This window comes from Acipenser ruthenus, chromosome 22 (assembly GCF_902713425.1).
Source record: "Acipenser ruthenus chromosome 22, fAciRut3.2 maternal haplotype, whole genome shotgun sequence".
Taxonomy (NCBI): domain Eukaryota; kingdom Metazoa; phylum Chordata; class Actinopteri; order Acipenseriformes; family Acipenseridae; genus Acipenser; species Acipenser ruthenus.
The window spans coordinates 30756176-30781322 of record NC_081210.1 but is presented as its reverse complement, the minus strand read 5'-3'; the positions used below and the strand labels follow the sequence as shown (position 1 = coordinate 30781322).

Below are 25147 nucleotides of genomic sequence, written 5' to 3'. Positions count from 1 at the left end.
CCCGCTGTTATAATGCTGAGCGATCATAAATACGTGGCTAAGGTAAAGTGATAACTGCGGCAAATACACACTGAGGCTGACGACAGACCGGAGGCGACGGAGCTCTCACAGGACAGCCGTTCAGCTGTCATTCTGGGGAGTCATAGACTGGCATACATATATTAAAATGCGCTATCCAGGGAGCACAGAAGATACCTATTTAAGAAATCCGTTGTGCATTGCAAACCCCAGCAGCTGTTTAATATTGAAGCGTTCATGCAAATGTGCTCATATGAGGCTGTAAATAAAGTGACACAGCGGTGTGCATGAAAGAGCGCTTCCTTCTCACCGCCTTGTAGTACGAGCTCGCAACGGCGCAGAGCACTGCACTGAACAACACAACACAACCGCACCGCTCGAGTTTTCACATGGGCAGATTATTGCGTTCCAACAAACCTCCGGTGTCCCACAATGCATCATCGCTGTGCACATCCACAGGGAGAACTCGATGGTGCAAGCTTGAACTATAAAACAGGCTTCCGCAGCGCATGCTCGGTCTTGCTGATACCGGCGGATGAAGGTTGGTAGGAGGTTAGTATTTTTGAAAGTCAATCCGCTTCGATCTTTGTAATCCTTGTTTTAAATGCATATTGTTTAGCGCCTGTCTCTGAGATACAAGGAGAGCTTGCATCCTCTGCGAGGCTGCAGCTTACCCGATGCGAGTTTGGGAATGTTTTGCCGTATTGTTTAGGAGGCACGTCGATTACTATGAGGAAGATCCCTGGTGCGTGTTCCCGTGTTAAGAATATTCTAGATGTTTTTCTCTTGGGCAATGCCGTTTTACTTATCTGGTTTAAGAAACGCAATGAACATGAGTTACTTTTAGTTTGAAATTTGGTTTAGGGAAGCTGTCGAAAGTTATACCCGCGACAATGGAGAGCAGTGTTGTGGTGGGCTAGGGATGGTTAGTCTAGTTATGACCCCAAACCCGTTATAATGTTTCCCACAGCGATTTGAACCCATCTCTCGAATCGTGTTGTCGCCCCAGCGGTAGTCGGCTGTCCAGGCGTCTCCCCGTGCCTGTGCCGGTGTTACACTGCTGGGAGAGGAAGGCGCGGCCCGGTAGCCTGGCTGTGGGAGACACTGTTTTAGTGGCTGCTGAAGCCGGGCTGTGGCCGCGCTGTGCACCCTCTGAGAGTGGACTGAACCAGCTCCCCTGGAGCAGCCCTAGTCTGGGTGCACACAGATCCACGCTGATGAATACAGGTTTGAAGGATTGCATGCAGTAGCAACCATACGGCAGTGAATACTCCTAGCTCTGGAATAGATTATCGGTGTGCACCAATTTAATTGATAGAAATTGTTAAATGTACAATTTCACGTTATCCTGCTGTATCCCATTGGCGTCGGTTTCTGTTTAGTTAAGTATAATCACATTTACAGGATGGATGTTTGCATTAGTTGGCTTGTGCTCAGTTATATCCATGCCATCTATGTACTGAACACGTTGTGTAAGTCTGTACCTGGACAATACCACTTGCCTAGTCTTTCGAGTCTGTGGGTAACCATGGCGTGTTGCTGCATGCTCTTGCAAACAGTTTCTGAAGCTAGTTTAATTGCTGAGGTCTCTTCTCTCCACACAGACTGATGAATGTGAAGCTGCCCTGCGTGACCTGGTCCCTGGCCATGCTGACAGTGATGTCCCCTGGTAATCCCTTCCGTTCTCCAGCAGTGGGGGTGTAACGGGATGCAGGACCCCATAGGATCTACAGCACCACGGCTGTCATGGTCCACATTCACTGCTTGTGTGAGGTATAGTAAGATTGAATTATCATTTAAAGATGGATGGTTTTGTTAAACACACAGAGATAGGGGAGGGTATGTATTCACAGCTAGAAAGCACTCTTACCAGAAGAACCATTTGGTGAACTACAGTGAGCTCTGTTGTATTCCGATGCATACCTTGAGTGTGATAATGTACAGAAAGCATCTCATTCATCGATCTGCACAGGGTCGTTGCACCCAGCGGTAGTCAGCTGTCCAGGCGTCTCCCCGTGCCTGTGCCGGTGTTACACTGCTGGGAGAGGAAGGCACGGCCCGGTAGCCTGGCTGTGCGAGACACTGTTTTAGTGGCTGCTGAAGCCGGGCTGTGGCCGCGCTCTGCACCCTCTGAGAGTGGACTGAACCAGCTCCCCTGGAGCAGCCCTAGTCATGGGTGCACACAGATACACACAAAGATTTTCAGGACTGGTTGCCTTTTTCTGCAACTAGAGGGCAGAAATAGAGTGGTGCCTTACCTGCGTGCTTAGTTCTTTATATTTATAAACTCCAGGAAAACCTCATTGAGTTTGCAAGGGAACTCTCCCCCTTCATAACATCAAACTCTGATATAAGGGATTGAGTGATACAAAAAAATATGAAATGTCTTTTAAAAGCTTAACTGCATGTTGCATGCATTGGACATAATGCAGAAAAAGATTGAATCCGTGTTTCATAGTTTGCTTTCATGTATTCATCAGGCATGGATTCTGTTGGTGGATCTCTGAATCATGAGACGGCAGCCTCCTCACAGCTGAATGCCCAGGTATAGTATTGTCAGAGCTCCAAGGGCAGCTCTGTATGATTGAAGCTTCATCGCTAAACCAAGTCTGTACGATCATGGCAGAGGGCACTTCCTCACTGTGATGCTTTAATCTTGGGATATTAATCGGCAGGACTTTGGCACAGGTTTACCCGGCTCCTTTCCGCGCTGACCTGACTAGAAGACCTGGGACACGGTTGCTACTGGAGGCATTTCAACTGTTTTTTTTGCAGACAAATTGTGAAATTATTGCATGGAACCAGCTCTGCAGAATAAGAGTTAATGTGACTTGCTTAATGTTGGGGCAGCCAGGGTTGGAGGGGTTTGTGTTCATTTTAAAATAATTTGAGTGTCAGGTTAAGAGAATGCTATTTATAATATAACCCTAACCGATCTGCTGTTTGTCTCGTCTGCAGAGTTGATCAAGAGACACGGAGGCTGAAGAGCACCCCTCTCTACATGTGTAGCTGCTGCTGTGAAACCATTCCATGTGTAGTGTTGGACTGTGGTGCAGAATCCAATATGAAACCATGCCATGTACAGTGCTGTGGTGCATAATCCAATATGAAACCATGCCATGTACAGTGCTGTGGTGCATAATCCAATATGAAACCATGCCATGTACAGTGCTGTGGTGCATAATCCAATATGAAACCATGCCATGTACAGTGCTGTGATGCATAATCCAATATGAAACCATGCCATGTACAGTGCTGTGGTGCAGAATCCAATATGAAACCATGCCATGTACAGTGCTGTGGTGCATAATCCAATATGAAACCATGCCATGTACAGTGCTGTGGTGCATAATCCAATATGAAACCATGCCATGTACAGTGCTGTGATGCATAATCCAATATGAAACCATGCCATGTACAGTGCTGTGGTGCAGAATCCAATATGAAACCATGCCATGTACAGTGCTGTGGTGCAGAATCCAATATGAAACCATGCCATGTACAGTGCTGTGGTGCAGAATCCAATATGAAACCATGCCATGTACAGTGCTGTGATGCATGATCCAATATGAAACCATGCCATGTACAGTGCTGTGGTGCATGATCCAATATGAAACCATGCCATGTACAGTGCTGTGGTGCATAATCCAATATGAAACCATGCCATGTACAGTGCTGTGGTGCAGAATCCAATATGAAACCATGCCATGTACAGTGCTGTGGTGCAGGATCCAATATGAAACCATGCCATGTACAGTGCTGTGATGCAGGATCCAATATGAAACCATGCCATGTACAGTGCTGTGATGCATGATCCAATATGAAACCATGCCATGTACAGTGCTGTGATGCATGATCCAATATGAAACCATGCCATGTACAGTGCTGTGGTGCATGATCCATTATGAAACCATGCCATGTACAGTGCTGTGGTGCAGGATCCAATATGAAACCATGCCATGTACAGTGCTGTGGTGCAGGATCCAAGAGCAAAACAAACTGATATGAATGTTTTAAACATTAAAGTTGCAGGTTACAGTATTGAGAGTCCTGTCTTGAATGATAATGGTGTCCTTGTTTGTAATGTATTAGTAATATGATTGTCAGCATTGGATCTGTGGTCCCTGAGCAGGCATGCTGTTTGCTGCTGTGTCTAGCCTCAATATAAACAGTGTACTTTGTGATGTGGTGGTGTGATTTGATCTGAAAGGTTTCTGCAGTCACCTCCTTGTCCATGCATTTCATCCATTGCTCAGTGTGTTACATTGACCCCAGTTTGTGTTGCTTTGAAATCTGCCACTTGATCAATTAAACAAAACTTCAATTCACAAAACAACTCTAATGAGTGGGGAGCACTGCTGACTCCCGTGCAATGGACCCAGCACGGGAAGAGACGCTTTCTTGCATACAGTATTTATTTCAATAGGGAATCTGGGTGCAGAACCGTTTCATTAGTCTTAACCCTAACCTCCTCCCATATGTGGATATGCGTCTACATTTGACTTCTCAGGAACACATAATAGCATGGTTCACATAGCCCTTCCAGTCTGGTCTGCTTGACTGTTCACAAGTCTTAGGCAGGCGTTTATGAAGAGACCTTATTGAGGTTAAGTGCATCGTGTCGTGCTGTATTTGCTTGTACCACACGCTTGTGAGTTGAGGGTGAGCACAGAGAAGCATGCACGCACCCAGCCTGCAGCGTCTGCTGTTCTCTGCGTCTATAATGAAGGTCTTCAATAACACAGCTCGCCATGGAACGAGGATGGAAGAACAAGCGGCTGGGATTGAGCGAAAGGGATGTGCTTCAGTTTTGTTTTTGAATGAGGTATTTTTACACTCTTCAAGTATGTTTGGAAAAGTCTGGGGTTGTTTTTTGGAAAGAATTAACATCTCAGCCAAAGTAATTACTGCCGGAGGAGTTGAATGTTGTTGTTTTTTCTTATTTCAACTCGGAATGGAAAGAAGTGAAATCCAATGCTGTTCATGAATCGTGAATATGAAAATATAATGAAACCTTATACCAGATTTGAATCGCGTCTTGCGGGTGGTTTTAGTTTTTTGAGAATACACTTCAGACGCGCGTTGTGCCTCAGCTTAAACTATTTGTGTTATTTTATGCAACGTGTGAGATTAATAAATAATTATACGGGTATAATAAAGAGAAATGAGAAATAATGTTGATATATGAAATCAAAATATGTGAAATAAGATTTCGATGATGTAATCTGCGCATTCTTTTCATAGGTAGGCCCTGCATAGGGATCCGTTTAATAATTCAGTAAACTCGCCAGCCTTCACATATGAACTTGTCTTAAGAAGATGAGTGTCCTACACGTGAATGTGTAGGTCGCATGTTTAAAACCCTGCGATGAAAGCATAGTGCAGTCTGAAGCAGCAGCGCACGCTGTGTCTCGCTGACTTGCTTTATTCAGTCACCAGTTCAAAGCAACTCGTTTGGACGTGAGCCACATTTACATTTCAATGCGAACGATAAAAGCGCAGTGGCGTGTTTGAAGTCTCCTAAAATACCAAATTAGTGCGGCGTTCTTCAGAGTGATTCATTCTTCTCTGCGTGTTGAGGGAGGGGGGGGTACCGCTTTAAAGGTGAGGAGAGGGGGGGGGGGGGGGGGGGGGGGGGGAGTACAGCCTGTGTCTTGATCATTGTGTATTGATGGTTATATCAATTCAAATCGACACTACTTAACAGTGTGGAAACAATCAAAGCACGGAGCGATATCGAGATGATTGCTAGAAGCCACGATAAAAGAAACGGACACATGTGAGCAATATTTCTACTGTAAAAAGTGTAACATTACAGAAGTGTTTGGGGTTTTATAAAAATACGACAATTATACTACATATACCACTAATAAAAATAATGCAAATATGCAAATAATAATAATAATAATAATAATAATAATAATAATAATAATAATAATAATAGTAACACGTATTGGCTCAACCTGCAGTATTTCTTATAACTTTACAGTTGCGTGTTCATCCCCCGCATTTGAAGTACTGTAGTGCTATACAGAAAGGTTCTGTTCTATATTTGCCATGACTCTAAGTTCCATACGGGCTGTTCAGTGTATTTAAGGAATGTCAATGCACATCCTGTTCTTCGCGGCTGTTGAAAGGCGAGATTGTTAATGTGTGCTCGTTTCCAAACCACATTATGCAGCTCAATCCAAACTTCTTTTTTACGCAACCTATCCGCCCGCAGGGGGCGCTCACGCTGCATGGCACTGCGGAGGCCAATCGGCTTGAAGACCGTTCCTCTAGCCGGGCTGTGATTGGCTGGAAGCTGTCTACAGCTGCAAAACTTTGAGGCAAAGTTTTCAGCTTGTAAAGGATGCGAGTGTGTATTGTGAGGTCAGAGGAGAATCGCGAGGGACCGGTTCGCAATCATCATCATTAACCCAATCAACAATGGGCTTGCAAAGCTGACCAGGTCGACTACCTACCCTGTGGACAACAGACCGAGAGCCCACTGACACGCACCCTGCCACAGGAGCCGAACAGACGCGTGGACCTTATTTTAACTTGAGCAGCGCTTTCTGAAACCGCTAAACAGAAAATCTGCTTAGGTATAGCAGACAGCACACGTGTGTTAAACTCTCTATACAATATCAGTATATTATGAAGGGCTGTTTGATTGCTTAGGAATACTTTGATTCAGAATAAAGGCGGCGCGTTGTGGCTGTGGATGTTGTGAACAGCGGGTGCGGAATAAACAGGTGAGTTTGGATGTTTGGAGCTGTGGTTATGGACTGCTGCTTGATATTACTGGACTCAGTATATATATATTAATAGAATATCGACCGGCTTCACATTTTCTGTTAGTTATATGTTTAGTGCGTGTGTAAGGTTTATTATAGTAAAGGACTGCTGAGTTCAGAGCTTGTCCGCAATATTAATTATTATTATTATTATTATTTATTTCTTAGCAGACGCCCTTATCCAGGGCGACTTACAATTGTTACAAGATATCACATTATACATTATTTCACATTATACAGATATCACATTATCTTAAATACAATTAGCCATTTATACAGTTGGGTTTTTACTGGAGCAATCTAGGTAAAGTACCTTGCTCAAGGGTACAACAGCAGTGTCCCCCACTGGGGATTGAACCCACAACCCTCCGGTCAAGAGTCCAGAGCCCTAACCACTACTCCACACTGCTGCCCTGTATTAATTAATGTATTTATGAGGATGAACCAAGTATTTCATCACATTTAGACACTTCAGGACAGTTCTGTACATTTATATATTTATCTGGCTTAAAAACACACTTTAAAAAAAAAACAAAAAAAAAAACGTTTTACTTTTCAAAAGCCCCGACCTACACAACAGCCAAACACAGCTTCGTGTGGCGAGAGATTCAGCCGCGTCTGCACTCTATATGCACATGAAAAGGGCATGACTCTAATAAGAGATTTCCTTTCTTTGCAGTTTAAGAATTCGGGTTTGTGAATTATTTTAACATGGAGATCATCGTGCACGTCTGTGTGACTGCGTCCATTCTTCTGCTGACGAGCGAGGCCAGGGGTAAGTGCATTGCAACGTGTTCCGAGTGCTTTAACAGAGTTAAGAAAACACATCCAACTAAACGAGTTTGTATTTTCATAACACGATGACACGCAGCCCGTGTTTCTAGCGGCCCGCTCTGTGATAATCTATGCTTTTAAAGCTCGGTGCTGAACAAGCGGCCGCTGTATAGGCGCTGTAATAAGAAACAGCGGTACTGGCAGATCAAGAATAGGTGTCTGAACTGTGCGTGGTGTTGGATCTGCAGGCTCACGGCTTTAACAATGGCCCTTATGTTTCACCTCAGTGCTGCGGTTAGGACGTTATATATGTTGGGAGGTTGTAAAAATAAAGCACGGGTTTTGATTGCATCGAGTAACAGGAGCGGTTCCTTGAATGGACACATCTGTATGCGTTTATACAATGCGTCCTTTATCGAGTTCATTCAATAATATAAATATAATGTGCTTTTCATCCGCTCACCGGAATACAAATGAAAAAGCAGCTTAATAATAATAATAATGATAATCATACATACATACATACATACATACATACAAGCATACATGCATACATGCATACATACATACATACATACATGCATACATACATACATACATACATACATAGATTCGGGTGTGTGGTTCATTTAAACATTACAATAATTTAAAATAGAAATAAAAACTATACTCTTCATCTTTGGTATTGAGTCCTGGTTTTTCATCAGTGGAGAAATTGTAGCATTCTCAGCCTACATTGTTAAATGGGCAATTAGTGAGAATACGTGTGAGTGAAATACTCCACACTGTAAGTGGCAGGTTAGTGTGTTTCCGTGTTTCAATACAGGAGGTGAACATTGCGAATTGATTAGATTATGCTATTTCATGTCAATGCGTATTCGCGGAATCCACAAACGTGATTGCAGCTCTTTCGAGTCTGTTTTTTTAATTACACTGTCGGTCCTTGTGTCTCATTTGTTTTACTGATGTGAATACATGAGCAGGAAATAATCAAACGCCTTTATGAGCTGTGTGCTCCTCATCGTCAGTACCTTCTGTCTTATCATCTGCGTTTCTGCGTGGACAGCAGTTTATTTCTGTCACATTTAGTGGATTTCTGGATGATTTCTCTCGTTTTTTTTCAGTTGAGGAGTTTATTTGATTTAGTTGCGTTCTTGAAGTTAGTTTACCGGTATATGTTGTTTTTACGCAGACACTGGCGACTCTGAACAGGACTGCTAGTCGAAATCTTTGCCATTGAATTGCTTGCGCTTCTTTTGCCGGTGTTTCTAAACGCAGCAGCGCGGGGTTTAATCGCTGTGGGTGTTTTTGCATATGATTCATGCAAGATGTGGTTCTGATAGGATGAGAGAAATGTCTCTTCGGATACTGATGAAAAGTTCGCTTGTCGAACACTCCCTGTTCTTTAAAAGGCCGCCGTGTTTACTATCAAAATATACAAATCCAACTTCATGAAAGTCAGGACCTTTTAAAAAACACGAATAAACAAACACAGTGAAATGAAGCTTTGGACGGAAATCCCTCAAATTCACCGACTTGCAAAATAATGGCGACATTACAGTAAAGAACAAGTCACAGAGCACTCCAGGGCTCCTGGGTTATTATTATTTATTTATTTATTTATTAGCAGACGCCCTTATCCAGGGCGACTTACAATCGTAAGCAAATACATTTCAAGTGTTACAATACAAGTAATACAATAAGAGCAAGGGTTGGGCTGTGTAAATGAGATGAGGCACTCTGCTCTTTCAAACGGGCTCCTCACACTCCTCATCTCCTGGCTTCATGTGATCTTGTTCTGGTGTTGCTATTGACCGAAGGGAGCTGTACTGTTATCCCAGGCGCTCCCTCCAGCGCTCTACCTTACAGTTCATCTTCGCTTGCATTTATTTGAAGGCGTTTCTTGAGAATATGCTGGCAGTGGATTTTCAGCCCTCAGTTTCCTAGTTTAAGAGTTGTATTATTAGCTGAATATGTGTGTGGATTCTGAATTGTACACACATCAGGAAACCACCCAGACCAAAACCTTCATGCCTGTATGACGATGACCAGCTGGGATGGAAATAAGACTCCTATTGCATAGCAGTGTCACCCTTTCCAGGTTTTACTAGGAGGTTGATTAGCCCCAGTGTAGAGGTAACAAGCTCAGGTGTGTCTGATTAAACTCATAGTGACACCAGGAATGGATCAGACTGCTGTGCAATGGGAGTCTTATTCCACCCCTGCAGTGGAAAAGGAGCTTTAAAAACGGACACTCAGTAAAGCCAGCAACCTCACAAGATGTTTCGCAAGGAGTCTCTCCTCGGGAGAGATTCACAGCTTGCCATGCATCTTATTGTGCGTGTGTGTGCAATGTTAAGGGCTAGCGCTCCTGTTGGGGTTCCAGCAGACTTCATTAGCACTGTAGAAATCACACACTTCATTCCAGGGACCTTGCCTTTGTCTTCATGACCTCGCAGCCTGTATTGTATCCTCTATTTACTGAAGCACTGACAGTGTTTGCACTCTCTGGGATAGTGGCTCTGCATTTGTGAGTCGAACACACACACTGACACACACACACACACACACACACACACACACACACACACACACACACACACACACACACACACACACACTCTTTATTGTGTTTGGATTGCCTCTATTGTAAATACTTTGGAGCTCCAGTACTCCAGTTCTTGATGTCATGTTTCTGTGTCCCCTGGCTTGTTATTTGTGAAGGAGCCCCTGTGTGGAACGCGTCACACAGCCCGTTATAGCAGGAACGTGCCTATTGATAGAGCAGGCTGCAGGAGGAATGGAGAGGTCACTGCGGGTCTCGTTCTTCTGACCCCAGACTGCTCTTACCGGATAGCTGGAAGCACTGGGACTTTTATTATGAGGACCTGCCTGCTGGCCACAGCAGCGCAAGAGACCTTCTGACATTCCCAGCGTGTTTCACATGCCTCTTCTAAAAGTGTCCCACAGCAAAAGCACAGCAAAGTGTAATAGAGCACAGTGAAAACATGGGGAAGCATTGTAAAACACAGAGAGGTATGGGAAAGCATAGGGAAGTATTGTAAAACACAGAGAGGTATGGGAAAGCATAGGCAAGCATTTAAAGCACAGAGAGGTATAGGAAAGTGTATTACAAAATATGCATGTAAAACCATAGGACAGGCATGATAAAAATGCAGAAATACCGAGAGCACTCACTTTTGTCCAGGGTTCAGGGTCGGAGTGCACCCCCCATTTTGCCCACACATCTCTATATATTAGACAGAGACAGAGACAGGCACTGAGCTGTACATATAACCAGGCCGGGAGGGTCTGTTTTCTCTGTTGTCAGGGGAGGCACTCAGTGCAGTGTCTCCAGTGTGTATCACAATCACCTGGATGTCTCTGTTCACATTCTCACTGCCACGGAGGGGTCAAGGCTGGAGACCACCCTCCCCTGCCTGCCACACAAGCCATTGCCTGTCCAGACCCCCTCCCCCCCTCTCCGCGTCACTGTGAAACGCTGATCACCCCCTTGTTTACTCCGGTTGCACTTAATCAAAAGTACAAGTTTGGTTAGCTGCAGGTACTGGCCTCTCCACTTCATTACCCTGGTAATGGGCAAGCTTCACGCCTGTGCTTATCAAGCATGACAGATTCCAAGGCAAGATTACAAGAACTCAAACAGTGAGAACAAAAAATAGGATTCATTGCAAGCTTTAGGGAGTCCGACATGAGATCTGTTCATTCGTGCCATCGTTCTTGCTTAAGAAGGTGTAATACTTCATGGGTTTGAGGAGCTCAGTGGTTAGAGTGCTGGGCTGCAGTGTGGAAGGCAGTGGGTTTGAGGAGCTCAGTGGTTAGAGTGCTGGGCTGCAGTGTGGAAGGCAGTGGGTTTGAGGAGCTCAGTGGTTAGAGTGCTGGGCTGCAGTGTGGAAGGCAGTGGGTTTGGGTGTTATCACAGTTCCTAAAGAGACCTCCCTAGTAATAGTAAGGATGCGAGTGTGTTGAGTAACACCAACCCTACAAGCCCTTGAATGACATTTGTGAGTGTTGGTATTGGTTTTGCTTTGTAAGTTTCTAGGATAGCGTAGGGTGTCACAGTCCTTGTCGGAGGCTAGTGTGTCTGCCTGTGTGTAAATGTGCAGTCCACATGCCTGGTTGTGTGTGCTAGTATTGTGCAATGCTGGATTCAGTACTGTCATGCATGTGATGAAGGCTGCTCCTTGGAAGTCTCTCTGGTCTGAAACACCCTGGAGATTATTTTCAGCTGCAGTTTTGTTTTGCCTGTTTTGATTGTATTGAAGCACGCAATCAGCAGCCTTTGTTGTGTGCCAGAGTGACGGTGACATACTCAGCATGCCTCCTCCGAGTGCCAGCCCCAGTAAAGAGGCAGGATCGCTGTGTACTGTGTGCATGGAGCAGCCTTCCACAAGAACACATGCCTTATTCTACCTGCCCAAATGGAGTTACCATCCAGAGCTTTGAAGCATGAAACACAATAAAAAAAAAAACATTTCCTGTTGAGTAAACTTTACGCTACAATGAGAGTGAGCTGATTTGAACACGTTGTTAGTTTATTTGCCATCAAATGCAGACCTGCCTGGAAGCAGGGTTTCCGTTCTCAGCCTGATCTCAGAGACTCTTATCAGGCACAGGTCCTTTCATCGGAGGGAGGGGCTGTTGTGTCTGGGCTGGGTGTTCTGTAGCTGTGTGGTTCTTTACTTCCTTCCACCTGTACAGGACAGCACAGCGCTGGCTGGGGCCCAGGAGGAGGAGCGGATAGAATCAATCGGAGCGTGCAAAAGAACAAGAAATAACAAGAGCAGCTTGTTCACGGAATTGAGAACCCCTCCGATGGGTGCCATCAGAATGCCATCAGTCTCGCTTCCCTCGTACTGTTTGCACAGCTGGGCTGAGGCTCCGGGTGGGGGGGTCAGGTAGCTGGGAGGCTGCATTGTTCTCTATCCTCTGTAGACACAGCGGAGAGGCAGGACCCCTCCCTGATGCACAGGCAGAGGACACGGGAGATTTAACCTGTATGCGCGGGCCGTTTACTTTCACTCAGGGAGTCTCAATCCACGGCAGCTCTTTGTCTCTCAGTAACGAGGGATTACTGACCCCGAACAGGGATCACACAGCCCCCATTAGCAAGAACAGCAGCTGCCTCTTTCTCATTAACCAGGGGAAAGAGCTTCACAGGCCAGGGCCTTCAGCACTCATGATAAAGTGCCTTGTGCAAACATCTCCCAGCCGTCCGATTGGTCCTGAAACTCCCCCACTCCTCTGAATTCCAGAGTTCTGTGTGTTTTCATTGGGAGGCTCCGCCACGTTCCAGACCAGCGTTGAAACAATCCCATTTCCAATCAGGACTCTCTTGAAAGGAGATGTGTTAGGGTTAGGGTCAGGGTTAGGGTTAGGACTCTCTTGAAAGGAGATGTGTTAGGATTAGGGTCAGGGTTAGGGTTAGGACTCTCTTGAAAGGAGATGTGTTAGGATTAGGGTCAGGGTTAGGGTTAGGACTCTCTTGAAAGGAGATATGTTAGGGTTAGGGTCAGGGTTAGGGTTAGGACTCTCTTGAAAGGAGATGTGTTAGGATTAGGGTCAGGGTTAGGGTTAGGGTTAGGACTCTCTTGAAAGGAGATGTGTTAGGATTAGGGTCAGGGTTAGGGTTAGGGTTAGGGTTAGGACTCTCTTGAAAGGAGATGTGTTAGGATTAGGGTCAGGGTTAGGGTTAGGGTTAGGGTTTGCACTCTCTCCATCTGTTTGGCCGTGTTGACAGTAAAATTGTAAAAGTTATATTTTACTGTAGAAGGGTCCTTTACTAATTCACTGGGTTTTTGCTTTTTTTTTAATGAGATTTTTTTTTATGTGTAAGTCAGATAGCAAAATAAAGACTGAACCATTCAATACATAACTATGAATCTCTTTGTTTTGTTTTCAATAGCGTGTGGCCAGTTAACCTCCTTGCTTTGGCTTGTAAAGAGGCAAGGCTCCCAATACTGTCAAGCACACCCACCAATCCAGCAATTAGAAACTCACGAGACAGCTGGGCGACACCATCAGAAACAGCCCTTATTGCTTGTAATAGTATCTGCGGTAATGGAGTTTTGTTTGAAAGCCGTGTGAGTGATTCCCAGTCGCTGGCTGTCCATTAGGGACGGCTGTGCCGTGTGCTCCATGATGCTGTCACTAGAGGGTTCTGATTCGGTTAATAACGGGAGACGTGCCTGTGTGTGGAGACTGTGCTCGAGTGCCACTCCAGCTCATGGATACTGAATAATATTTAAAATAAAGTGCACTACTTACAGTACTTACTGTCATGTAGTTTTTATTGATTTATTTACTTAACCAGGAGATGTGCTCCTTGAGACCGAGGCCTCATTTACAAGAGGGTCCTGGAAACAGTAAAAAAAGAACTGTCTTCTAGCCTGAAACCCCCCCTAGAGGTGAGGCTGTGTTATGGCAACTTGCCCCTGCAGTTATATTTGTAACTCTGCATTTACCATTGTTTACCCTGGCTTGCCATGTTTATTACTATGTCATACCCTGCTATTCTTTTCTATGCCCCCCCTATGCTGTACCATGCTTTCACTTTGCTTTATTAGACTTTGCTGTGCTTTTACTATGGGACATATTTATATGAGCTGCTGGAGTCGTCTATCAGCTGATTGTGAAATGGGACCCTCTGGAGGATGACAGTTAAATCCCTTCGTGTAGACAGTAGTTTAAGTGTTTTTTTGGGTGAAATATGCTGTTCACCCCTCTCAATCTCAGTATGGTTTTGTTGCTGTACCCGTGCTTGCTCTGGCAGAAGTGTCACTGTTAACGCTGCCCTTTGCTCTCAAAGCTCCCTGCTGCTGCTTCCAGCCCCTTTAGCAGCCAGGCTTGAGGATTGTGGCTTCCAAACTTAGCACAAGACTGAAACAAGCTGCACTCTAAGCCGAGCTCAAGACAGGAACAAGCTGCCCTTTGTGAGCCCCTCCCCCAGCTCCCCCTGCAGCTGTATCGAGCGAGCAGCAGACTGAAGCGGTACGGCTGAGCCCCCTCCCCCAGCTCCCCCTGCAGCTGTATCGAGCGAGCAGCAGACTGAAGCGGTACGGCTGAGCCCCCTCCCCCAGCTCCCCCTGCAGCTGTATCGAGCGAGCAGCAGACTGAAGCGGTACGGCTGAGCCCCCTCCCCCAGCTCCCCCTGCAGCTGTATCGGGCGAGCAGCAGACTGAAGCGGTACGGCTGAGCCCCCTCCCCCAGCTCCCCCTGCAGCTGTATCGTGCGAGCAGCAGACTGAAGCGGTACGGCTGAGCCCCCTTAGAGACAGAACCCACACTTTCTGTACAGGAGGGCCAGAGAAGAATCAAATGGTTTGTTCTGTTTTTATTTTGAAAGTCTTGGCTGCGATTTGACTGGCTGATACTGTAACAGGATGTGACAATAGCAAGTATGAATTAAAGCAGGGTTCCAATGTACACACTGAGCCAGCGCTGTGGCAGGGGGGCAGCGGCCAAAGTAAATGGAAAGAGGAGCTCTCCAGGAAGGCTGTCAGGGAAAAAGAGCCGAGTGCACGCAAGGAAGGCTGTGGAAAAAATAAACTTCCAAAAAAATGAATAAAGCCTAGTTTGCATCTTTAGTTCTTTGACAAATTCTCTAGCTGCCCCGGCTTGGGGTCCTGTAAATGCTACCCCCCCCCCTCCCCCCCCCCCCCGCCAGCGTAAACAAGGTTTTCCTTCCACCCCCCCAGGATGGAAAGCTCCCTTTACTCAGAGCGGCACTAAATCACTGCAGGAATGAGCTGCTGCTGCTGTTTGAACTGGAGCAGCGCAGACACGCCTCTGCTGGGAGGGTTCAAACATACAGAGACCTTCCTCTGAGATTCCCAGTCTCATTAGCAGCTCCCTTGTGCTGCGTGTCTTACTCACTCTATGTGTTTTTGTTTCAATGCTGATGCTGGTGTTACAGGATAATCCCCATCCTCAGGTCTGAGTGAGAAATAGCCTCGGCTGATCTTCACCCTGTCAGGTCAATCCTCACCCCCAGGTCTGTGAAAGCTTTTTGAGATCTTTGCCTTTCTCGAGGCTTCTCAACTTGCATTGGAATACTGCCTTCGTGCTCAGAAAGGTCAGTTTCATCTCTGTAGGCATAAGTAGTCCTCAAGTTCAAGGAGCGCAAGTTCCAGTATAAAAATGTGGAGTTTCTTTCTCCAATGCTACAGAAGAGAGCGTGTCTATTTATTTTTTTATTTTTTTTATTTTTTAATTAATTTATTTTTTTAAATTTAGTAGTCCCCAATTATTTTTATTATTTTCTCCCCAATTTGGAATGGCCAATTATTTTTCGGCTCAGCTCACCGCTACCACCCCTGCGCTGACTCGGGAGGGGCGAAGACGAACACACCTTGTCCTCCGAAGTGTGTGCCGTCAGCCCCCCGCTTCTTTACACTCTGCAGACTCACCGTGCAGCCACCCAGAGCTACAGCGTCGGAGGACAACGCAGCTCTGGGCAGCTTACAGGCAAGCCCGCAGGCGCCCGGCCAGACTACAGGGGTCGCTGGTGCGCGGTGAGCCGAGGACACCCTGGCCGACCTAACCCTCCCTCCCTCTGGGTAGTGCTCGTCAAATTGTGCACCGCCCCCTGGGAACTCCCGTCCTCGGTCTGCAATGGAATAACCTGGACCTATAGCCTGGACGTCCAGGCTACAGGGCGCATCCTGCACTCCACATGGAGCGCCTTTTACTGGATGCGCCACTTGGGAGCCCTTAAGAGCACGTCTATTTATTATCTTTGTAAGCATACCACGATCCCAGAAGACTGCTTTTGACTAAGTGAGAATTGGCCTGGGCTAATGTTCATCCTCTCTGGACAGAATACGGGTGAGCCTGTAATGCCAGCTCTCCTGTTGTATATTGTGTCTCCTGATGTTTCAATGCTAATGCCTGCTCTCCTGTTGTATATTGTGTCTCCTGATGTTTCAATGCTAATGCCGGCTCCCTTGTTCCAGGACCCCCACAGGTGACTCGCCGGGTGGAGGAGAGGCAGGCGGTCAGGCTGGGCAGGACGATCCGGCTGTCCTGCCCGGTGGAGGGAGACCCCCCTCCCCTGACCATGTGGGTGAAGGACGGCCGTACGGTGCACAGCGGCTGGAGCCGCCACCGCGTCCTGCAGCAGGGACTCAAGATCAAGGAGGCGGAGACGGGCGACGCTGGGGTCTACGTGTGCAGAGCTACCAACGGCTTCGGCAGCATCACACTCAACTACACCCTGACCGTCATCTGTGAGTACCGCACGCACACACACACACACACACACACACACACACACACACACACTCAACTACACCCTGACCGTCATCTGTGAGTACCGCACGCACACACACACACACACACACACACACACACACACACTCAACTACACCCTGACCGTCATCTGTGAGTACCGCACGCACACACACACACACACACACACACACACACACACACACTCAACTACACCCTGACCGTCATCTGTGAGTACCACGCACGCACGCATGCACGCACGCACACACACACACACACACACTCAACTACACCCTGACCGTCATCTGTGAGTACCGCACGCACGCACACACGAGCATGCACACACAAGCACACGCACACACGCACACACACGAGCACACACACACACACACACACACATACAAGCACACAGGACTGTGCTCTGCTTTGGTTCTTGCAGTATTACAGGGTAGAGACAGTACACCCAGTAGCTAATTCACTAGGGAGATCAATTTCATAGGAAAACGTTCAGTCCCACCTGGTTATAAAGCACCAGGGTGTGCAGGATTTCTCCAGGAATCCTGAGCTTCCTTCCCTTGTGCTCTGGAGGCTGGGATCAGAGGGCTGAGCAGAGCAGTTTCAGAGGCGTCTAGACTAGCACCCGGGCTACACATCAAACCTCAGCTTCCGAGTCCTTCTTTTAATAGAAAACACAACATGCCAAAAGAACACACATTCTCCAAGTGTGTCAGATGAGCCTGCAGGAGTGTGGCACGGGCTTGCCGTTCAGTTTGACTAGGAGTGGAGCAAGATGAGTCTGAGATCTGTGTGTGTGTGTGTGTGTGTGTGTGCGCGTGTGTGTCTCTTGAGTCCCGTAGTGACATAGCATTTATATCTGTGCAGTACAGTTTAATGCCAATGGGGGGGAGCGAAGGCGAAGGGACGGCTCTCAGAGTCGTCCACAGTGGAGTGCTCCACTGTTCCTGAGTGCTCCGCTGTCTGTTCCTGAGTGCTCCACTGTTCCTGAGTGCTCCGCTGTCTGTTCCTGAGTGCTCCACTGTTCCTGAGTGCTCCACTGTTCCTGTGTGCTCCTCTGTCTGTTCCCATCGGAGGCTGTGTCAGAGCAAAGAGCCCTGGAAGGAGGGTGGGGTGCGGAAGCAACCCTGTATCTGAGAGCGGTGCCTTAGAGTGAAGGGAGAGGGAATCCCAGACTAATGTCAGGGACGAGATGAGGAGAGACGTTCTCAGAGTGAGAGCGCACCAATTCTACAAGCCCTTTGATTTGAGGAACACATGGCAGCGTGCCTTCGAGGTAGCAGGGAGTGATCAATGACACGGGGAGGTTAACTGCGTGGTTAGAGGGTGTGAGAGGCTCAGTGCTGGAGCGCTTACTGGAAAAGGTAGAAAATCACATCCAAAAGGACTTGGAGGAGCTGCAGCTCAGCCCATGTGTGTCTCAGCCTCCTGTTGCCAGAGAGGCAGCTTGTTTTGAAACGCCATTCTGAAGAGCTCGGAAACGCTGTGCAAAGCACGCTGTCAAAAACAAGGGCCTTTCATTTAAAGGGGAAGTTCAAAGCACACACACATATGGACGTAAATGAATCCATGCCTCAGCGTGAGGGAAGAACAGGGTTCATTAATACAAGTGAAAGATGAAAGGGTGGGTTTGTTCCAAAATTTCAAACTGTTTCTCTCTGTTTTTTAACTTGGCCCCAATTAAAAGACAAGCAAAACATTAGTGTGCCATGATCATTGCAAAGATTAGGCTCTTGTACCAATGACTCCCCCGTGTGACCTCTGTCTTACCTTGAAATGAGTGCGAGAGGCCAGATAGCAGTGAGGAACAGGGGGGCTCTGAAGATACAGGGATCTGAGGAGAGGAGAGTCTCTACTGACATCACTGTACCCAGATCACAGCGAGAGGCCAGATAGCAGTGAGGAACAGGGGCTCCTAGATGGTGTGACCCCCACAGTGTAGTCTCCCTTCTTCACTTTGACTCCCACTGTCCTTTCTGTAATCAGGGAGGGCACACATGCACACGCACACACTCACGCACGCACACACACACGCATACACACTCTCACACACACACACACTCTCTCTCACACACACAATCTCACACACTCTCACACACACACACACACACGCAGCACGTTTCATCTCCAGGGTGGTTGGAGGAGAGAGGCAGCGTGCTGTATGTGGTTCAGACACCATGGTTTTAATTAAACTCAGAGGATGCTAATCATCCACCTTCACTCTCTCCCCACATTACAGATCCCTTCAATTACAGTTTAACCCACATGCTCTCCGCACTGCCTTTCACAGTGGCTTTTTCTTTTGTTTTTAATTCAAAACTTTTCTCGTTTTCTTCATTTTTTGCCATTTTTGTTTATCCTTTAAAAAAAAACTCCTCCGCTCGTCTGCTGCTCGGAGCCACTTATGAGGTAATAAAAGAGCTGCTAAACTAGTAATTACAGCTGTGCGCTTCACCCCGCCTTCTCTGAAACTGCACTTCTGTCAAAGCTCTTTCATTTCCAGTGCTGGGGCTACAATTCAGCAATACCCAGTGCAGCGCACGTTCCCCCAAATAGACTGATTTCCTTTTCCTGTACATTGAGCTATTAACCCTAAAGGACCACACAGAGTAAATAGAATGATGCATTCAAAAATATATCTATATATGAAATATGAAATCTTATAACGTAGCGCTTATATCCGGTAGAGTATTCGATTCCTCGTTTTATTAAGTATTGATATATTATTAACTGTTATTTTGTCATGTTCTCTACTTCTTGACGCTGCTTGCTGTAGTTCCGTTTCATCGACTGGGATGCAGTGGTGTGCAAGGCTCTGTGTGAAGAACATGTCAAGTGGAAAGTTTAGGCTGTGCTTTGGTAAAAGCAGATCTCCAGATTGCACGAGGATGTATATATTCAAGCCCTCCTGACGATGGGATAAAGATCTTTGTATATTAATACTTGTGAATGAATGCAGAATGAAGCTTTTGAGAAAACCCTTTAATGATGTCCCAGTAGGACACAAATGATCTGCCTTGGCTGGTAAGCAGCGTCTGGGCTCGTCGTGACACAGAGAGCTGTGTAACCTGAGAACTGAGGGTTAGCCCTCTGTCCCTGTGGCTCACTCCATAGAGTTTCCTTTCAGAACCCTTACAATGTGGATGGGAACCCCAGGAATCTCTCTCCACTCTGGGGGACTGGTTGTCTGGCACTGCGAGCTCTTTCTATCAGCAGCACTGAACACGTCCACCTAGCTCTGATCATCTGAAACTCGAGACCCGCCCAGCTGAGAGGACGTGGAAACGGTTGCAGTTGAAAGCATCTGTTTGAGATTCCTTTGTGTGCGTGCTGGAGAGAGGTCAGGTGCAGCACGGAGAGGTGTGTGGAGTCAGGCTGCTTACGGGACCCAGGCTCTGCAAAGGGAATCTTCCAGGATTCCAGCCCTGCACCTGCTCTGGGAATGAGACCCTGCTAACACCACTTAGGACAGAGGATTTGTCTTCAATTCCACCTCAGCGGGTCTCAATAGCCCCCGCTAGCCAGGATCAAGGAAGCCCATTTGAACCAGCAGTGCTGACTTACTCCAAAAAGACTAAAGAGCCCAAAACTAACAATAGAAAAATCGTGATTGCAATCTCTGCCAATCCCTCTGTGTCCCGTCCCACCCCCCCACCCCCCACCCTCACCTCCTTTGTTTGGGGCTGTGGGTGTGGCAGGCCAGTGATTACACAGAGTTTGGAGAAAATTCACAGCCTTTTCATCCTGTTTACAGATTGTTAAATAATGTGCATGTTACAGGCAGGCTCGGTAGAGGGGTTCACCTCTAGAGCACTCTCGGTTCTCTGGTGGGATGCTCTTCTATTGAAACAGCAGACATACTGTAGAGGAATACGCCCCCTAGTGGTCACATAGAAGTGAATGTGAGAAGCCACTTCAGAACCACACTCATGGATCATGTCTGTGTGCTTCGTGTGTGAATGTGGGTTCAGACACCAACAAGCAAGCACCAATAGCATGTGGTCTGTGTGTTCACTGAAACGTGGGGCTCACAGCAGTGCACAGTATTAGCACTAGCGAGGGGAACAGCTTCAGTAAATGTGTCTGTGCGGCTGCATGGAGTCCTAGAACAGAGACTCTGTGTGTTTCAACATTCATCATCACAGCAGTAATGTTATCTTTGGGCTTGTACTCAGAGTTCAAGCGCAATTACAAAACACGCTCCACTCTATTCATAGCACATTGCTGCTCGCTGCCAGCCTGCAGCACGAAAAAAAATATCCAAATAGGATCAAATGGGAATGTGTTTAAGTGTCTGCATATCCAGCAGTAAATCTGCACAATGCTTTTACAAAGCCATACCCTGCTAGTCCTAACACTTCAGTAGAATGTGCGAGAAACCACTCTTAGTTAATGTGTGCTAGGAGACGAAACTAGCAAAAAAGAAAGAAAGAAAGAAAGAAAGAAAGAAAGAAAGAACAGCCTACCTAACACGTGAGCTCACAGCCCTGAGCCTACCCAAATACAACAGAGCTCACAGCCCTGAGCCTACCCAAATACAACAGAGCTCACAGCCCTGAGTGCGCCGTTCAGCTGAAAGACAGTGGATTGGTTTCCTGCTCAGGGTTAAGTCAGCACGCTGTTTTATTTTACACAGTGAGGCACTATGCGAGCCCCTGCAATACAAGCCCTGTCTGTGCAGCCCTGAGTTACAATAGCACGAGAGTTAGCTGCTCGCGAGCGCCACCTGGTGATCACATATTGCACTTCCTATTACTTTTAAAAGATCTGTTTATCTTAAAGGACATGACCGGTGTCTGCCTTAATCTAGTGCTAGTTTGTGTTCGTGCTAGTTTGTTTGTCCTGCAGTATGAAGCCAGTGGACAGTCTGTAATAGTCTCGCACATGAATGGCTGAGCTCCGGGTGTAACAGTTGTGTTTGTGCTCCTCTCCAGACGACTCTGCAGCAGGGAGCAGCAGTGAACCAGTCCCTGAGGACCCGCACCCTGAGCCGGCCAGCGAGGACCCCACCGGCATGCCCTTCGGTGAGTACCAGGGTCCCACACACACACACACACACACACACACACAGTGTCTTTCATTTATCACAACAGGCTTTTACAGCAGCTCAGGGTTTGGTAATTAAGGCCCATTTGGTTTTCTTAAAAGCAAAGATGAAATTTAAGATTCTGATGAAATAATGTTATTTATTGGACTGTCAGATATGATCCATTTAGAAATCTAGTACCCCTCTCCTCTCCTCAGTGAAGCCGCGGTTCACTCAGCCCACCAAGATGAGGCAGCGGGTCCTGGCGCGGCCGCTGGGCAGCTCGGTGCGACTCAAGTGCCTGGCCAGCGGCAGCCCGCGGCCCGACATCGCCTGGGTCAAGGACGAGCGGCTCCTCCCCCCCCCGCGGGACAACCAGCGGCCGCAGTGGACACTGACCCTCAAGAACCTGAGGCCAGAGGACAGCGGCCGCTACACCTGCCACGTGTCCAACCGCGCCGGCCAGATCAACGCCACGTACAAAGTGGACGTCGTGGGTAAGAGCAGCCGCCACACAGCTTTATAACGGGGGGCGTGTGGGGAAACAGTCACCACACAATGGGAAAAGCTTAGCACAGTGTTCTAAAGCACAGGCAAGCATCGTAAAAGCAACGAGAGGTATACTAAAGAGATTGTAATGCCATAAAAGCATGCCTTTTCAAATAGATTATTCCGATTTTTACTGAAAAACTGGGTAACAAAATGCAATTGTAAATTCCCTCTCTCCCCCTCCCTCCTTCCTCTCCCTCTCTCCTCCCTCTCTCCTCCCTCTCCCTCTCTCCCCCTCTCTCCTCCCTCTCCCTCTCTCCTCTCTCCCTCTCCCCTCTCCCTCTCTCCTCTCCCCCCTCTCCCTCTCTCCTCCCTCTCCCTCTCTCCTCCTCCCTGACCCTCTACAGAGCAGACCAAGTCCAAGCCGATCCTGACTGGCACTCACCCGGTCAACACCACGGTAGAATTTGGCGGCACCACCTCGTTCCAGTGCAAGGTGCACAGCGACGTCAAGCCTGTGATCCAGTGGCTGAAGCGCGTGGACCCGGGGGCCGAGGGGCGCTACAACTCCACGCTGGAGGTGGGGGGCCAGCGCTTCGTGGTGCTGCCCACGGGGGACGTGTGGTCCCGCCCCGATGGCTCCTACCTCAACAAGCTGATGATCGTCCGGGCCAAGGAGGAGGACGCCGGCATGTACATCTGCCTGGGAGCCAACACCATGGGCTACAGCTTCAGGAGCGCCTACCTCACAGTGCTGCCAGGTGGGAGAGACAAGGAGCCCTCGCAGGGGCAGGGGTGGGGGCAGGGGCAGGGGCAGGGTTGGTTAACAGTTTATCCAGATGTGTTCTTATTTACAGTGATGACCTGGCCAGAGGCTCACACTGCCACAGCAAACACAATGAAACACAATAAAAGAGGAGTACAAGAAAACCCACAATCATGAAACATAAAGCGTGTGTGTGTGTGTGTGTGTGTGTGTGTGTGTGTGTGCTGGACGCTGTGCTTTCTGCAGTAGTACCTTTCTGCCTGTGTTTTACAGTAATGGGAGATCACTCACTAACCCAGCACCCCATTGTGTTCCCCGCAGACCCCCGTCGGGTGGAGAAGCCGGTGACGCCCCCCCACCTGAGCCCCGGCCTGCCCTGGCCCGTCATCATCGGGGTCCCAGCCACAGCGCTCCTCATTGTGGGCACCATCGTCCTGTGGCTGTGCCACGCCCGCCGCCGGCACAGCGCTCTGCCCCCCCGGCCCCACCGGGACCCCCCCGCAGCCACGGACAGCCCGGCCGCCACGCCCGACTACCCCACCCAGAGACTGCTCAGCACCGCCCCGGGACTCCCGAGCAAGACCTACTCCAAGGTTTACACGGACGTGCACACTCACACGCACTGCCACGCGGACGGGAAGGTGCACCAGCACCAGCATTTCCACTACCAGTGTTAACCTGGGCTGCTCCGCACAGACCCTCCCCGCTCCCCAGGGCAGCTCCACGGCTTCAGAGTCAGGGGACTGTGTCTGGGATCTCCGCAGAGCTCAGGGTCACATTTGTTGTTCATTTCTACTGGTGTGAGAAGAACTCTAAAGACTAAAAAAGCATCAGGTTGATTCAAGACTGGAGCGGGTTTACCTTGAATCGAAAAATAAACAAACCAAGACAGACAGACAGACAGACAGACAGACAGATAGGCGTTTATTTTGTTTAGAAGCCTGTCAATATTTTTAAAATTATGACATCTTTTTTTTTTTTAAACTGTTAATTAATAAATTAATATAAGAAACCCATATATATAGGTATATCAGCTCCTGTTTAAACCTGGAAATGAAACGGTGATGAGTGAGCCGAAGACAGCCTGTTTTTAACCCAGCGTTCCTTTCCCCTCAGTGACACCGCAGTGCTGTGTCTGGTGCAGTTTGTCTTCATGATGGGAATGAGCTTCACAGGGTTCAGGGAGAGAGGCGCTTGTCTGTGCTCTGCATATACTCCCTGTTCTGTTGATAAGCTAAGGGATTTGAAATTCAAGGAAATGGACTGACCCTATATGGATCTCGATCAGACCTGTGAAAATGGGACAAAAGCCATAAGTTTGTTACTAACTAAATACCCCGGTATCTCTGAACAGATAATCATCTCCTTTTTAAAAATATGTGAATATCTGATGAGCAAGACATCTCACAAGTAGAACGTTCCCCCGAAATGGTCTCCTCGTTCTAGGAAAGCAGTAGAACTGGGGACGGGGAGTTTGCTGGCAGATAACTTCACTCAGACTGCTTGCTCTCTAAATATCTTGGTGTCCCTGATTAGATATATATGTTATTTAAAATATTAAAGAAAGCCATATTGTATTTTTATACGCATTGTTTTGTACCTGTTTGCTGATGATTTAATACTGCTGGGAACAAACAGATCAGCACTGGAGTCTGTTTTAATAGTGATTCATTTCCTCTGTATAATGTACAGAACAATCCCATTGAAGAATTGCTGCATGCAATGCTTAGAATTCAGGAGGTACGTTTAGAAAAAAATAAAAAATACATCTCAAATGTTTTATCTTGTGTGTGTGTGTGTGTGTGTGTGTGTGTGTGTGTGTGTGTTAACAATGTCCTCAGTACATTAGGGGTTAACTGTTCACTGTGTTTGTATCTCCTGGAACAAGCCCACAGTCCACATGCTGGCCCATGGTTCAGTTCACTGTGTTTGTATCTCCCGGAACAAGCCCCCAGTCCACATGCTGGCCCATGATTCAGTTCACTGTGTTTGTATCTCCTTGAACAAGCCCCCAGTCCACATGCTGGCCATG

At 47.5% G+C, this 25147-nt stretch overlaps 1 protein-coding gene and 2 non-coding genes across 6 annotated transcripts; all 3 read left to right on the top strand.

Annotated features, from left to right (window-relative positions):
* The first annotated feature begins 446 nt into the window (after positions 1-446).
* On the top strand, positions 447-24890 carry LOC117431070 (fibroblast growth factor receptor-like 1). Of its 4 annotated transcripts, none has more exons than XM_058996532.1 (11): positions 447-570; positions 1623-1786; positions 2499-2563; positions 2977-4843; positions 6242-6755; positions 7477-7572; positions 16546-16818; positions 21769-21858; positions 22079-22357; positions 22757-23110; positions 23437-24890. In XM_058996532.1, the coding sequence occupies exons 6-11, from the start codon at positions 7509-7511 to the stop codon at positions 23790-23792; spliced, it is 1416 nt and encodes a 471-aa protein (XP_058852515.1). In that variant the 5' UTR covers positions 447-570; positions 1623-1786; positions 2499-2563; positions 2977-4843; positions 6242-6755; positions 7477-7508; the 3' UTR covers positions 23793-24890. The 4 variants fall into 4 exon arrangements, 3 of the variants coding, with proteins under 3 accessions (XP_058852515.1, XP_058852513.1, XP_058852514.1); XM_058996530.1 differs by having other exon boundaries at positions 1623-1791; XM_058996531.1 differs by lacking the exon at positions 447-570 and adding an exon at positions 577-763 and having other exon boundaries at positions 1623-1791.
* On the top strand, positions 1023-1226 carry LOC117431851 (small nucleolar RNA SNORA74). Its single transcript, XR_004664130.2, has one exon. It is a non-coding gene; the product is annotated as a small nucleolar RNA SNORA74 (small nucleolar RNA).
* LOC117431839 (small nucleolar RNA SNORA74) lies at positions 2001-2205 on the top strand. Its single transcript, XR_004664127.2, has one exon. It is a non-coding gene; the product is annotated as a small nucleolar RNA SNORA74 (small nucleolar RNA).
* Positions 24891-25147: the final 257 nt, after the last annotated feature.

Excerpts from the sequence above, each read along its gene's own strand:
- LOC117431070 (XM_058996532.1), top strand. The coding sequence starts at position 7,509 with ATGGAGATCATCGTGCACGTCTGTGTGACTGCGTCCATTCTTCTGCTG. Across the intron at positions 7,573-16,545 it reads GCTGACGAGCGAGGCCAGGG|GACCCCCACAGGTGACTCGC; the intron begins GTAAGTGCATTG and ends CCCTTGTTCCAG. Across the intron at positions 23,111-23,436 it reads CTACCTCACAGTGCTGCCAG|ACCCCCGTCGGGTGGAGAAG; the intron begins GTGGGAGAGACA and ends TGTTCCCCGCAG.